The sequence below is a fragment of the Bidens hawaiensis genome, unplaced genomic scaffold (genome assembly GCF_021521415.1).
Source record: "Bidens hawaiensis isolate Kalapana, Puna unplaced genomic scaffold, B.hawaiensis_p1.1 tig00050938_1, whole genome shotgun sequence".
NCBI classification, from domain to species: domain Eukaryota; kingdom Viridiplantae; phylum Streptophyta; class Magnoliopsida; order Asterales; family Asteraceae; genus Bidens; species Bidens hawaiensis.
The window spans coordinates 84,618-100,861 of record NW_027499144.1 but is presented as its reverse complement, the minus strand read 5'-3'; the positions used below and the strand labels follow the sequence as shown (position 1 = coordinate 100,861).

At 29.5% G+C, this 16,244-nt stretch overlaps 1 protein-coding gene across 1 annotated transcript; it reads left to right on the top strand.

Annotated features, from left to right (window-relative positions):
• The first annotated feature begins 295 nt into the window (after positions 1-295).
• Positions 296-11,519, top strand: LOC143598851 (lysine-specific demethylase REF6-like). Its single transcript, XM_077076962.1, has 5 exons — positions 296-1,097; positions 1,192-1,270; positions 5,278-5,345; positions 5,425-5,575; positions 11,165-11,519. The coding sequence occupies exons 1-5, from the start codon at positions 296-298 to the stop codon at positions 11,517-11,519; spliced, it is 1,455 nt and encodes a 484-aa protein (XP_076933077.1).
• Positions 11,520-16,244: the final 4,725 nt, after the last annotated feature.

Sequence of the window (16,244 nt, the reverse complement as noted above, 5' to 3'; positions counted from 1 at the left end):
GAGATGCAAAACGCATGATAGCATGCCACGTATCCCAACTTCAAACCCAAATTCCTCCTTGATGACTTCATTCAAACCATAGCATTGAAGGCGTGACATCAAGAACACAAAAAAAGCACTTTTGAGCTCCATGTTTTCATCATTTTCCTTTATAAATTCATCCAGAATGCACCACAACATAATATATATATTCATAGTGAACAAGACAGCAATTTAGTCACAGAAATTAATATCTTTTGTTTTTTAAATTCCTCCACTGATCAATTCTAGTGTGTGTTCTTGAATTGTTCATTTAATGGCGGAAGAAGTCTTTTCCTGGTTGAAATCTCTACCTTCAGCACCAGAATACTACCCGACCATAGTCGAATTTCGAGACCCAATTTCATACATTTTCAAAATCGAGCAAGAAGCATCCAGGTACGGAATCTGTAAAATCCTTCCGCCTGTCCCTAATTCCCCCAAGGAAACCATAATTGCTAACCTAAACCGGTGTCTGTCGTCCCAAACCCCGGATTCATCTCCAACATTCACCACCCGAAAGCAGCAGATCGGGTTTTCCCCACGGAAGAACCAGCGGCCGGCTCAGAGGTCCGTGTGGGAGAGCGGGGTGACCTATACTTTGTCCCAGTTCAAGCAGAAAGCTAAACAGTTCAAACAGAAACGGTTAAACTCGAACAAGGAATTGACGCCCTTGGAAATCGAGACCATGTACTGGAAAGCTCAGGCTGGCAGGCCTTTCTCAGTGGAATATGCCAATGACATGCCCGGTTCTGCGTTTGATGAAGCGGGTGCTGGACAAAAATTGGACTACATGACGGTGGAAGTTACACAATGGAATATGAGAAGGGCCGCAAGGGCGAATGGGTCGCTGTTAAAGTTTCTCAAGGAAGAAATCCCCGGGGTCACCTCACCCATGGTTTATCTAGGCATGTTGTATAGCTGGTTCGCGTGGCACGTAGAAGACCATGATCTTCATAGCCTCAACTATATGCACATGGGTGCGGCGAAAACATGGTATGGGATTCCCATGGAGGCCGCGCTTGCTTTCGAAGATGTGATCCGTACTCACGTGTATGGCGGACAGATTAGTCCAACAGGTCACTTAATTTCCAATGGTTTATTACTTTATATTGATTAATTGTTTCGTTTAATCGTAAATTAATTAATAATTTCTTTGTTTGTTGTTTACAGAGGCAATTGCTACCCTTGCCAGAAAGACCACCATCTTGTCCCCAGAAGTACTAATTAAGGCCGGTGTTCCTTGTTACAGGTGTATATAATTAACCATCTTTATCGTTTTAAAGTTTTTAATGTAAAGTATTATTTTAAAAAGTAAATGAAAATTTGTTCAAACCACCAAAGTAGTTTACAGTTTTTAATACAATGTAATGATCTTATAAATAACTAAAATGGTTTACGCCACCAATCATTTTAAAGTTTTTACTACAAACACCAAACCTTTTTAAAAAAATTTAATACCAAATAATAAACAAGTAATGGACTAAACTACCAAATCATTTTAAACCATTTAATACAAAGCAAATATTTGATAAAAAAAAATAATTAATAAATAGTTTAAACCACCAAACCATTTTAAAGTGTTTTAACAAAATCCAATGATTTTAAAAAGAAAATAAAATCCGAAATAGTTTGATACCTAATCGAGGCCGATAGTTTAAACCAACCCGATCGTTTAATGATTTTTTTTGTTTATTTTTAAAATAAGTGTTTCGTACTAAGAACTTTAATTTAAGAACTCCCAAATAACTTACGAACTTTAAAAACTTTTATCATACAACCAATCATATTATTTATTATTTTTATATATTTAAAACAAATTAAGGGTAGCCTTTTTTTTCATTTTATGTAGTTTTATGATTATAGATATGTAAACTATTTTTACACATGCAATTGTTCATTACATGTAACGAAAAAATTAAATAAAATAGACGATAAAACAATCTAAAACTACTGCCAAATAACATCAAATATAATAAACAAATGGTTGTTAGAAAATTTTAAAGTGTTTTAACCTTTTGGAAGTTTATGGAGAATCTAACCTTATATAAAAATACTAAAAACTCTTCATTTTACTTGTAAAAAAATACTAAAAAAAGTCAATTTAATTTTATGTAAAAAACACAATTTTTACATAATCTTTTTAGAGCTTTACATATAAACACATGTAAAAGCGGTTTTTTTAATTATTTTCAGTTAAAAAACGTATAAATTTTTTTTACAAAATTAAATTTTCTATTAGAATGTCTTCTACATGTATTTATAAGCAAAAAGTCCAAAAAGATTTATATTAAAACTAATTTTTTACATGTGAAATCGAGTTTTATATTATTTGTTTACACGTAAAATGAAGAGTTCCTAACTTTTTTTAGTCTCTTGAAACTGTTCATATATATATATATATATATACACACACACACACATATAGGGGAGGGATCTTTTGAGAACCATATTGAGTTGTAAGAACTTAAGAACTCCATTCTAGGTCACACATTTAATTCAATGGATCGGAATATGTGGTTGAGATTAAATCTGGCAAAAAAGCCAAAGTATAAGAGAAAATAAAGATGTAAGTGGTTGCACCAACTTTTATGTCCGTTACACATGTGTAAAAAGTCGACTCGGTGCGTAAAATTCTGTAATTTTTTTACGTTTATGTAACCTATATATATTACGCATGTGTTAAAAAAATTCAAAACAAAAATTGATTACACTGAGTTCTTTGGAGTTCTTAAAACTCAAAGGGGTTCTCATTTGAAATCTCCCCCATACACACACACACACACACATATATATATATATATGAATGAGTATCATTACAGAACTCTTAAATTGTTTAATAACTTGAAGGAACTTTTAATAACTAATGTTTTTTTATAAAAATTTTTGAATGTTAATGTTATTTGATTGTAGTTTTATCACTTTTTATATCTATATTTACGATTACAATTATGAAAATTAGTTTTACACACATCTAATTTTTTTACACATATATAAGTTTGTTATTACATAAATTTTACACATATGTAAACTTGTGATTTATATATAAAATATGGTAAAGCTGGTCTCAAATAATGTTAATATATAAAAAAAAATCAAAAAAATGTTTGGTTGTTATGAGTTCCTAACAGCTCTTAACTTTTTTGGAGTTCTGAAATGATACTAACTCATATATGGATGTGTATATATATGTATATATATATAGTGAGAGAGATAATGTATAGAATGAAAATGCATTTGAGTTGAGAAACCGTGAAAACCCTATGTAAAATCGTTTTTTTTTAACATATGTAATATATGTTGTTACATTTAATACAAAACATAAAAAAAATTTTAAAAAAAATATTTTGCTATTTTTGTACATTTTTTACTAACTTTTACATATATTTTCAGGAGAGGAAAAAAGCTATTTTTACCTTTACATTTTTTATTAACTTTAATTACAGACCACATGATTCAAACCTAAATTAAAAACATATGGTTGAGAATGAGTTTCTAGAGTTTTCACAACTTAAGTGGGTTTTTATTTTATCCTAACTATATATATCTACCTATTTTAATAAAGTAAAATAAATAGGGACACTTGTCATGTTTTTGTTAATTCTCACAAATTTTTTCCTTCTAAAACTAATATACCCTAATATATGTAATAAATCAATAATTATTCACTTTCTTTTTACACAATATTTATATAATATCTATATATTTTAATAAATATAAATATTAACATATTATTTTACTATATATTTCAAAATACTTGGTGAATTCAAAAATCAACAACAAATCATGTTTCTCAAATAAAAATTGTTTCGGGTCTTTTTGTGGAAGTTAAATTTGATTTTATGGGTCAAAAGTTGGTAAATATATTGTTTGGTACAAGTTAACTACATTTGGGTCAAAATTTGTTATGGGTCAAAAATGAAAATTTTGAGTATTTTTAAAAGTTTGAGAATGCAAAATAGATTTATCGTTAAATTTGTTATGAGTTCAAAGTTTTGACTTTAAAATGTCAAAAATATGAAAGTTAGAATTTTAAACATGATTCGGGTTTTAAGTTTATTTTTAAGGGCATTTTTTGAAATAATCAAAAGGTTCAGGATTTGTCAAATTGACTATTTTTCCCTCAACTATTAAAATTTAAGAAAAGATTGTGAACACTTTCGACATGCCACCCCCATGCCTATCAATGCTTCTAACTTTTATCAAATTTGAAATATTTATGTCAACATTAATTTTTCCTTCAATGGTGATCAAAATGTTGTATGGGAAGCATGTCATGCAAAACTATGCTAAAATGAAACAAAATATTCACAAAATTGAATTGGTTAACATGTTATTTTTTATGTTGTCAAGAAGCCCTCTAAAACTTATCAAAATCATTTTTATGGTGTAGCTCAGAAAAACATAGTTCTTGAAGAACATCCACTGCTACAATTTAATATCCTATTTTCCTTTGATTAGTGGTAAATTGATAAATATATCAATAAAGGTAACGCCTCTTTTGTATTTAGGCTGAATAGTTAGAACTACAATCGTATGAGAAGTCTTATTTTCGAAATTGGTTCATAACCAAAATTCTTTCAATTATACATATATGACACCGAAAATGAATTTTTCAATAGAAAGAAGCATTCTCGGGTACGATTTTGCACGGACATTTTTTTTATTAAGTTCATTTAAAAAAAATCATTTTGTGATATAAATAAAACTAATTTATGTACACATTGTATAGATATAAGCATAGATGTAATACATTTTTTTCATATACGCTATGTAATTATTTGTTTTACTTATAATTTTATAATTTGAATTATCCCGTGTGTGACACGGGCTCTAAAACTAATATATATATATGTGTGTGTGTGTGTGTATGTATGTATGTATATTGGCAAAGTATAAAATGAAAACCCACTTGAGTTGTGAAAACATATGAAAACCCTATGTAACATCGTTTTTCTTTTTTTTTTTGTTATATCTAATATATGTTGTTACATTTAATACAAAACATCAAAAACATTAAAAAAATGTTTTTCTATTTTTTTACATTTTTTTATTAATTTTTATATATATTTTCAGGAGAGAGAAAGTGTTTACATTTTTTATTAACTTTAATTATGGATTATAAGATTTAATCTTTAATTAAAAACATATGGTTGAGAATGGATTTTTAGAGTTTTCACAACTTAAGTGGGTTTTTATTCTTACCTAACCCTATTTATATTTATATATCCATAGATAAAAAGTTATGTTTTTAAACAGGCTTCTCCAAAATCCTAGAGACTTCGTAGTCACATTCCCAAGAGCTTACCACTCTGGCTTTAGCCACGGTAAGGAAAAAATACATTTAATTTATTTCTATTGCTTGAATAACATTAAAAGATTTAATTCTTATTAATGTAAAAATAGGGTACAACTGTGCTGATGCGGTAAATATGGCAACACCTGGATGGTTGCGAGTAGCGCGAGAGGCTGCAATTAGAAGGGCATGTATAGATTCTCCACCATTACTTTGTGATTCGCAGCTGCTATATGATCTAGCATTATCACTGTCTTCAAGGTACAATTAATACATTAACTGGGTGGATACTTCTAAAACACTATGTCGGTTTGGGTTGTTGCTTATCTGAAATGACATAGAACAATTTAAAAAGGGAAATATAATGAATCCAATTGGTCAAATTAGTTCTTCTTCTTCTTCTTCTTCTTCTTCTTCTTCTTCTTCTTCTTCTTCTTCTTCTTCTTCTTCTTCTTCTTCTTCTTCTTCTTCTTCTTCTTCTTCTATCAAAATTGTAGGAGGGAGAAACCTCACATTTTTCTATATTTTATTAAATATATAATTTGCTTCTTCTTCTAAATGGTTTTAGGGAAAGAGACTTTTATCAAAATTGTAGGAGGGAGAAACCTCACATTTTTCTATATTTTATTAAATATATAATTTGATTATTATGTAATAAATTGTAATATTTTTACTTTTCATAAAAGTCCAAGTAAACACTATTTTTACAATTTAATGTAATATTTTTTATATGGAGTTATCTTCGAACAAAGTATTTTATAATATTAGTGAGACAAAATAAATGTTATTTCGCATAGAAGTTGATTTACAATAAAAGTTGTATTGAAAAACAGAATGTTATTTTGCATCGAAGTTGATTTAATATAAAATTTATATTGGAGTGTAGACTATCAGAAAATTCTTAGCAAAAAAGTTCATTTAAATTTAAGGGAGTAAATATTCAAAACCATTAAAAAATCAAATTGTAATTTTAATTATATGTTAAAAGGAAAAATAAAAAGAAATCAGCGTTTTCTAAACTCATTCCCTATCGACTTTGTTCATACATCACTTGCAATATTAGGGTGTATACGGTTCGGTTCAGTTCGGTTCGGTACGTTTAATGGCAATAACCGAAACCATAACCGAACACTTAGGTTATTAGAAAACTATAACCGTTCGGTTTGGCTAATTCAACTTTGGTTAATCGGTTATTAGCTGCTAATTCGGTTGGATTTAGTTAATTAACCGCCTAACCTAAACTTTTAACACAGACTAAAGTTTTGTTGACCTTTGTTAAGAATTTTACCATGAAAATTATAGACGATTATATTATACACATTAGTTCAAAATATAGATAAAGGATTACTCATCAATCAAAATTTAGATAGATTATACACATTGGTTTAAATTTTTACATGTAAAGAGCTAATCGTCAAAACCACAATATAGAATAAATGCAATTAAAAGTTATTGTCATTCAAAACGAATTAATATATGTTACTACTAGAATGAAATATCCAAGATCAATAATTCAATGGTTAAAAAAATTGGATAAATATCATTTTAAACTATTGAAACATAATATTCATTTCGGTCATTTTCAGTAATTAAAAAATGGATAACCAACCGGAAAATTGGTTATTCAGAAAATCAAAAAATTAATGGTTTGGTCAATGCCTGGTTCGTGTTCTTTTTTTTTTTTTGTTAATTCAGTTTCATTTAGGTTAATTTATGCTCACCCCTATGCAATACCACTGCTTTTTCTAAATCGTTATATATAACAGTGTAATAAAGATTAAGTTCGCGCGTGAAACGATTTTAGTGGAAGAAGTGCAAGAAATTAGTACGGATCACTAATTTAATTGTAAGTATTAAATATTTTAAATAAATTGAAAGGTTTTAATAGCAACAATAAATATATTCTTTCTTTAATTAATATGACTAATAAAACCATTAATTTCTCATTCCAATCAACATAATTAATCAAACTATAATAATTAAAAAAAAAATTAATTTATTTTAATAATTTTGTATTCTTCCTTTATATTTTATTCTATACAAATACAATTTATACATACAATCATACACTACAATTTCTATCTATCTAAAAATAATTTATTACAATTTAATTTATCAACATCCATCAAAACGAAACTTTTTTGGTACCCATCAATACATATTTTGTTTCTTAATTGATGAGGGAGGATTAAATAGAAATAGTTTTTCTTGTGAGAATAATAGGAACTAATACAATTGTGTTATATGAATTGATTGTTTAGTGGGCATGAAGGGTAAAATAGTAACAAATAAATATGGTTGTTTTGGTAATTCCAAAGTTCATGCTACCCATACTTATATAGTCAAATAATTTTTTATAAAAGGTTTTTTATAACAAAACATATGAAAAATAACACTAATTATTGTATGCGTTTCTGTATGTGCTATTAAAAAAAGTAGCACTATTTTTGTACCATGGTATTTTAGTATGTTCTGACAATAAATTATAACACTATTTTTGTAAATGTATTGTTATAAAAAATAACACTATTATTTGTTTATATTTATTTTTGTATGCGCTATTATAAAAAAACAGCACTATTTTTGTAACGTGCTGTTTTAGTATGGGCTATTATAAAAGATAATACTATTTTTTATTTGTTTTTGTATGTGTTGTTATGAAAAAATAGCATTATTTTTGTAATGCGTTGTTTTAGTATGTGCTGCTATAAAAATAATACTATTTTTTATTTCTTTTTGTATGTGCTATTATATAATCATATTCTAGTTTTAAATAAAGTAAATGCTTGACTGAAATTAATTGATTCATTTAAATGATTTGGAGCTGGTTTCATTTTATAAAAGCACATGGTACCAAAAATACCCTTAAATCTAACTAGTCAAACAATAATTGTGATTAATGAGATGCCATCAATCTTAGCCACACATAAAAGTTTTTATAAGGCCAGGATCTATTCTCATCATTTATACAAAAATTAGGATTCTATCATATCCACACTCCTTGGTTGATATACCTAAAAAAGCAATGTGATGAATAATACAATATATATATACATATGGTATGACTAAAGTGAAAACCTTGTTTAATTGTGAAAACTATGGAAACCCATTTAGATCACATGCTTTAATAATTCAATTGATTTCTGTGGTCCATATTAAAAGTTAATAAAAAACCAATATTAGTTTCAATAAACATTTAAATAAATTCAAAAAGGACAATCTAGTAAAATTACCCTCCAACTACTTTTCACATTCTCTCTTTTCCATCATTTCAATTTTTTCTTTCCTTACTCTTTTGTTTCCTCCTCTCCTCTCTCTCTTTTTCTCTCTCTATTATCAGGTTTCAGATAAGCTTTTAAACAAATTTGCGCTTTTCCTACGCTCTTTGGAAATCCGTCGCACCACAAGCCGATCTCTTGCTGGGTTTCCGGTCTAGAAGTAATATAAAAAAAAAGTAAGTTACATATGTTAATTGTATGAAAAAAGCATATGTTAATTGTTTAAAGCATATGTTAACCGTTTAAAAAAACAACGAAAAGAACATATGTATAATGCTTTTACATAAGTTCAAAACATATGTTAAATTGTTTAGAACATATATTAGTTTTATGATTTATCTTGTACATGATGAGTTAGAGGGTGATCAGAATGGTTGACTAGAAATACATGCTCTACAGCCTCTAAATCTTATGCTAAAATTCACAAAAAATATCATAATACCAAAAAAAATTTAAAAATAAATAAATAAACATGAGATAATAGTATACCCTTAAAATGTAAATCAGCAAATGAACCCTAAGTTATAAACCAAGTCAACTGGTCAACCACCACTAGTTTATTAACAATTAACCACCTCGTATAATAAGAAATTGACAATAACATTAAAATTTTTTATTAACATAATAACATAGATATTCATCCAAAGCTTATTTTTAAGATTATAGAGACTAGAAAGATACACGCACCATAATCATTCATGGTTTTTACTTTTAACCTAAGAATACACACCAATAACATTATGGTCAAGTGTGTTAATATATATATATATATATATATATATATATATATATAATACATGAGACAATGGTAAATTAATACACTTGATTTTAAGAGTTTTACAAATCCTAATGCATAAAATATATGTGTAAGAAGGGGTAAACTTGTCTTTTAAACACAATTCACCTAACTTATAAGTTTGCCCCCTCATCATTAACCATATTATGTTTTTAATTTTAATCTTAAACGAATCCCACCACGATTTTTAAACAACCATAATTTTTTCGTACGCTAATATTTTTGTAAAAAAAGTGCATAATAAAATCGAGCATTTTATTCTTTTTAATTTGAGTATGATATTGTTATAATTCTTTCAATTTTAAAAAATTAATAAGTTACGTAGGGGTGCTCGGTTTTTTATGGTTTGTAAGTTAAACTTGTGAGCCCAACCATTAGTATCGATTTTTCGTCGTCCAAACCAAAATTGAATCATTGAAAATTGAAACCGAATCGTTACCTACTCTCTTATATATAACAAAATAGGAAAAATGATAATTTTAGCTACATAAAATGATAAAGATTAATGAAACACCTAAGATGCAAAATTATAACAAGAACGAAGATTATAAAAAATCATACTGGAATTAGGTTAATTTAAAATTGCAATAGTAATGTTTACTTGTATTAAAAAAGACTTTGTTTATTTATATCTTAACTATATCTAATATATATAACAAAACTTGTCAAATACTAAATAAGAAAAGAGATTAAAATGCATACAAATTTAAGTTTGGTCTGATTTTATATGGCCGGTTTTCAGCATAATTCGAGAACCAAAACTTTAGCTACAGTTTTAAAATTTTGAAACCAACCAACCGAGTGAAAGTAAAAAAAAAACCGACTGTGAAACCAAACTGATGACTGGTTTAAAAGGTTTAAAGGCTTTAAACTGAACCACGAAAACTCTTAATTGGTATGTGATTCGCAGGGTTTGCGTTCGGACACCCGCTGCATCGCGCCGGCACCCCCTAGTATATATAGGTTTAGGTTAAAATAAAAACCCACTTGAGTTGTGAAAACTCTATAAACTCATTCTCAACCACATGTTTTTAATTAAAGTTTGAACCATATGGTCCATAATTAAAGTTAATAAAAAATGTAAACATAAATATAACTTTTTCTCTCTCCTGAAAACATATAAAAAATTAGTAAAAAATGTTAAAAAATAGCAAAACAATTTTTTTTATGTTTGGATGTTTTGTATTGAATGTTACAACATATATTACGTGTGCAAAAAAAAAACAATGTTACATAGGGTTTTCACAACTAAAATGGGTTTTCATTCTATACTTCCCATATATATATATATATATATATATTGAATTACATGTGTAGGTTATATATTAAATGATAATGTATATATGTGTACATTACGTAAACTAGAGATTAAATGAAATTATACATATGTGTATAGGTATAATACAAAAAAAAAATTCGGGTTTTTTTTAATGAAACCGGAATGAAATTTAAGAATTTTGGTTTTAATACTTTTTAAAAATTTTTGTTTTTTTTATAATTTTTTAAATATTTTTTTAAAGAATTTTTTTAGTGGTCCAAAATGGTTATCAAAGTTCTCAATTTGTTAAGGTTCTCTTAGAATCCTTACTCTACAACCTATAGTCAAACACTATATATATATATATATATAGTTCAGAATAACCCATAATGCACACAAAAAGAACTCATTGTATTATTTATATCAAGCACACTTGTTTCAACTCAAAGTGGCTATCTCTATTGTACCATCTAGACCTAAAAAAACGCTTAAACCTTTTGCATTTTTATGTTTTATAGTGGACCAAACAGGAGCACGTATGGGCCACAAAGTTCCAGACTGACAGAGAGGCTGAATAATGACATAGATGCCTTTGTAAAACGAACATTTATGCTTGATGTTATGCATAATAATAAGCTACTTGATGCACTCGGGAATGGATCTCCCATCACCCTTCTTTCAAAACATATGTCATATGATCAACCCTATAAGAAGGCAGGCCCTGCATCTATTTTTTCATGTGTTGCTTGCGGGTCCCCTTGCTATTCGTGCATAGTCATTGTACAACCAACAGAATCTGCTGCGCATTATCTCATGTTGAATGAGGTTGTAAATGTGAAGGATCCAGGAACTTCTCTATCAGGTATGGTTTAATATTGACAAATGTTTTCAAATAAAATAAAAGAAAAGAAATTTTTGGGGGTGGCCACTTTTGGTGATTGCAAGTTTTTCCAGAGGCCCACGTTTAACTACCCAAGACCGATCAAAGAAATCTACGAATTTGCTTACTCCACATTGGTTTTATGTGTATTTCTTGATATATGTTTATTTATGCTTAAGGCAAATTACCGAACAATAGTTCGACTACCGGAGAACAAAGTGACACTTCAGCGCTCCAACTTTTGGCGTTGGCTTATGGTGATTCTTCGGATTCTAATGATGAATCTAGTCGATCGTTGGGCTATTTTGACAATGAGTCTTTAAGAGTGCATGTTTTTTGTCTTGAGCATGCTCATGAGGTTGAGAAACGGCTCCGATCAGTTGGTGGAGTTCATATGTTGCTTCTCTGTCATCAAGGTACAATTCTCTTCTACGAAATTGACTCACCCATAAAAGTTTTACACATGTAATTAACATGTTGCATATGGTTAGGGAGAATTTATGCATTGAAGTTACATTTCGGGTTACTTACAGCGTTTTTGTTATCTTTTATATATACTATTGTTAGGAATTGTATGATTATAGTTATTTTGAATCTATTTACAAAAGATTGCTGTGGGGCTTAGCGTTTGCTACCTATTTATCTATTGGGAAAGAAAACGTTTTCTCTCATCCCATGCCTTTTGTTTATCTGTTAAGAGGTAAAAAACATAAACATAATTAGTCGATAAGTTAACAAATAAAAAACTTATTCTCAAGTCAAGCATATGTGTCTTAATTGTCAACATATTTCTTAAATTGGCACATAAATCTACATCATTTGCAGATTACCCTGAGATTAACGATGCAGCAAGAGCAATGGGGAAAGAATTTGGAATTTCTGATCATACATGGACTGACCTTCAATATAGAGATATTACTGAACAAGATAAGATGATAATACAATGGGTATTGGATGATGAAGACACCTCAACTGGTAACCAAGACTGGGTGCTTAAATTAGGGATATATTGATATTTTCCATACTGCATATAGAAAATATTCTCCACCTGATGAGACCAGATGACAGCTAAACAATCTGGCTGGTAAAAAAAGATTACCACGATGGGTGGATGTTATGGGAAAGCATGGATGCCTAATCAAGTTCATCCTTTTTTAATATTAAGAGATAACAACAAGATTCGGGCCTCCCTAAGATGAATTCGAAACATAAACAGTTGGTAGTTAGAAAAAGCATGAGGAAGAGAAAGAGGACCATAAAGGACAATTTCATGGAAGTAGAGTCATCACCATCGCCCCAGCATTTTCACCGAACAACTATTTCAAGCGGAAGAGGACTATTTACGCCAGAATGCTGTCTCCATGAAAGCAAAAGAATCTCACATGAATTCCAATGATGAAAGTTATTACGAGCCCACAAGAAAACATGAAGATGAAAGTGATTATGATCCCTCCTAATCCTCAACAAAAAACACGTGCAAGCCTGCTAGAAATCTTGGAGTCAAGGCTAAATCAAAACACGACCTTATGTTTGCGTCTAACTTAAACCGTCACAATCGCAAGAGCGGACATGTTAAGAAGATTTTTATTAAAGAGTTTAAAAAAAAGAGGGGCTTCTAGTCTTTTAGTTAGAATGTTGGTTGTCATGGAGATGTTGTATGGTTATGTATATGAGCAACTTCATTAAAAAAATCTCATGCTTTTAAGATAAAAAAAATCTTCCAATTAATTATCCACATTATTAAGAACCCCAATTTACCGTACCAAACCTTCACATGCTTAAAATATTGAACATAATCAAGCATAGATTCTCATACTCTTTCATGGCTTAAATTTAAACTTAAAAACACCTTTATAATCTATGGTTAAGTTTAGAATAAATACACTTACTAGGCTTTGAAACAATAAGTGAATGATCATAAACATTTAATATTGTTGAATTATCCACCTCAACATGGTAGATTTTGCCCAAATTGCTCTTGGTCTCTTGCTCTCATCGCCCCTATCAACACACACAAGGTATGTATTTCAGTTTTGACCATAATGAAAGGCCCTCTTTGACCCTTTAATTGAAATTTTAATTACTGACAATACAGTCCTTGAAGTTTTATCTTGCTTTATTTCAACCCAAACTTCTAAGAATACATATACATTTGTATTTATACAATTTCACATTTATCTATTTCGAACAACTTTAAGGCTTTTACATTTATTTAGATAGCTTTAAATCCCAAAATCATATAAATATAATAAGCGTTCAAAATTTGCAATGTTGCACCGTGCGTATTAATTAGCATGATACGTCGTTTTCCAGCAGTGAGGGAGAGGGGAGTAAAGTGTTGTTAATTATTGCTGAACTTTAATTATGTAATTTATGGTGTTGGGTTTACTTGTGATTGTTTAGATATTCATGTTCAGATTGACTAAATCCCCATTGTCAGAACAAGTTAAATTTTTTAGATTAACATATGAGTAGGTCACTAGCTTGAATCAAATAATTGTAACTAGCGAAGGAGCTACTTTAATTATCAAGTGAGACAGGTAGAAATCAATGGTTGGAAGCGTGCATATAATAATCAAACTCAACTGAAATAACCAGGGGTGAGAAAGAAGAGCTTATTTGTAATAACTAGGTTGTGATGATCATTCTTTTAAATATTTAGTTGGGCTCATAACCATGTTTGTCTCATAATTTGGACTCTCGCACTTTGTCAACAACATTCTTGGCTTTAATAATATGTTGCCAACTTTGCATGGCCGATTCGGAAAATTTTAAAAGTGGGGACAAAATGAGTATTGTCAAATCAAGTTAGATCAAAACAACTTGGGTTAAAACGGGTCAGGTAATGCGAATCGTATTTACTTAACAAAGATGATTTGGCTTCATGAACCTTCCACAATTCTTTATAGTAAATTGATTAAACACAATAGTAAATATAAAATAAGAAAACCAAAAACACTTCTAAATCAGACGACTATTCCAACAGTAAATAACATAACCTGTCAACTCAGTTTAATTAGTTATTATAAATGCATAATATAAAATGTTTAGGCTGTAAGGTGTGGATGCCGGAATGCCGGTGAAGGAGCTTATGTGGCTGGCGGTGCCAGCGGTGAACACCGCCCCAGTCACGTCGGCGCCGGCCATGGTGAATTTTTTATGGTAAAATGCCTATAGAATTGCCGCTCCATTCCTCCTTTAAAGCTTTTATATTTTGTTTAATTGTTTTTCTTAACAAATATTATGAGAGAGAGAGAGAGAGAGCAGGATACTGTGAATAGATTGAGATTGAGGGAGAGATGAAGAAGACAAGGGTGTTTGGATAAATAGAGAAGAGTTGGTGGGGTGTTTGGAGAAATGGAAAGGAGTTGGGGTGTTTTTTTATATTTATATTATAAAAATCTAGTATTATTATTATTATTTATACTATTATTATTGTTATTATTATTATTATTATTATTATTATTATTATTTTTGAAACATAAATTTCTTTTTATATATAATATATAATTAGATGTTTTATTTTAGTTATATCAATATTATTAAAAACCTAAAAAGGATAGAATGCATTGTATGTGACGAGTCGAGTTCGGTTCTTTCGTTTTTATTCACACAATTTATTTAGTTATATTAAATTAGTTTTAGTTTTATAAATAATGTTATTTTATTTAAAAAAGGGAGGAAAGTGGTATATTGGTGAATTGGTAACCATTTTCATGGTATTGTAAAAAATAATGAAAAGAAGTGAGGTATGATGTGACGCTCACGTGGCATTATAAAGTGGAAAGCAAAATGGTATCTATATCCTTTAGTCTTAAGATGTTGTTTAAAATTCATATCAAACTAAAGCTTATAAACTATAACTTTACATAAATGAAAGGAGCTAAAATAAACTTTCTTTGAATGTTGGAAGATACTCACTCATCAATTGGTTGTTTCATACTTCTAAAAGTAAATCAATTGGTTGTTTCATCGTAACAGTTTCCCAAAAACCTTATGATTAATATCCGCACGAAATCGTCAAAATGGTGAACAAATTCAACAAAATAAATATCCATATAATATTTTGCCTTCTCTGTGTTCTAGTGGGCCTCTTAAATATCACAGAAAGGGAGCCTATAAGAAATACTCTCAATTTCTTTGTACTGAGATGGATCTCAGCGGGCGTCTCGTTCCCACTACAATACCTAGAAATCTACCCTACACATTTGTAGTTCAGTGTTAAATCCGTGGCAGATATGTAAATAGCCACCGGTTTAAGTAAAAAAGCTAAGGCTTTAGACCTTAAAATTAAAATATGGCGCCCATTTTGTGCTTTTACATTGGCCTATAGTTTTTTTTATAAATAGGGTTTTAAACGAGAGAAACTGAGAGCACGACAATCATTTCTTTTTTGTAGGCCGTCACCAGTCCTTCGATTGTTCCCTTACTGTTTTTCAAGGTTAACTCCATCACACAAATAGAAGAACATCGGTTACATTGGCAGGCTAGTTATTTGATTCGGCTCTTAGATCGGTTCGTATTCTCCTTTTAAGACTTATACTTCAATAACTCCCAAATTAGTATCATTTCTTTGTATTTTCAAAACCCTAGACTTAATATTTCAGTCATTTCATATGAATTATGATTCAATCTATGCTATTAGTGTGATATTAAAGATGTGCGTATGATCACGTTGTGAATTAGGGACGCACATACTGGTTGTTAACTGGTTTGGC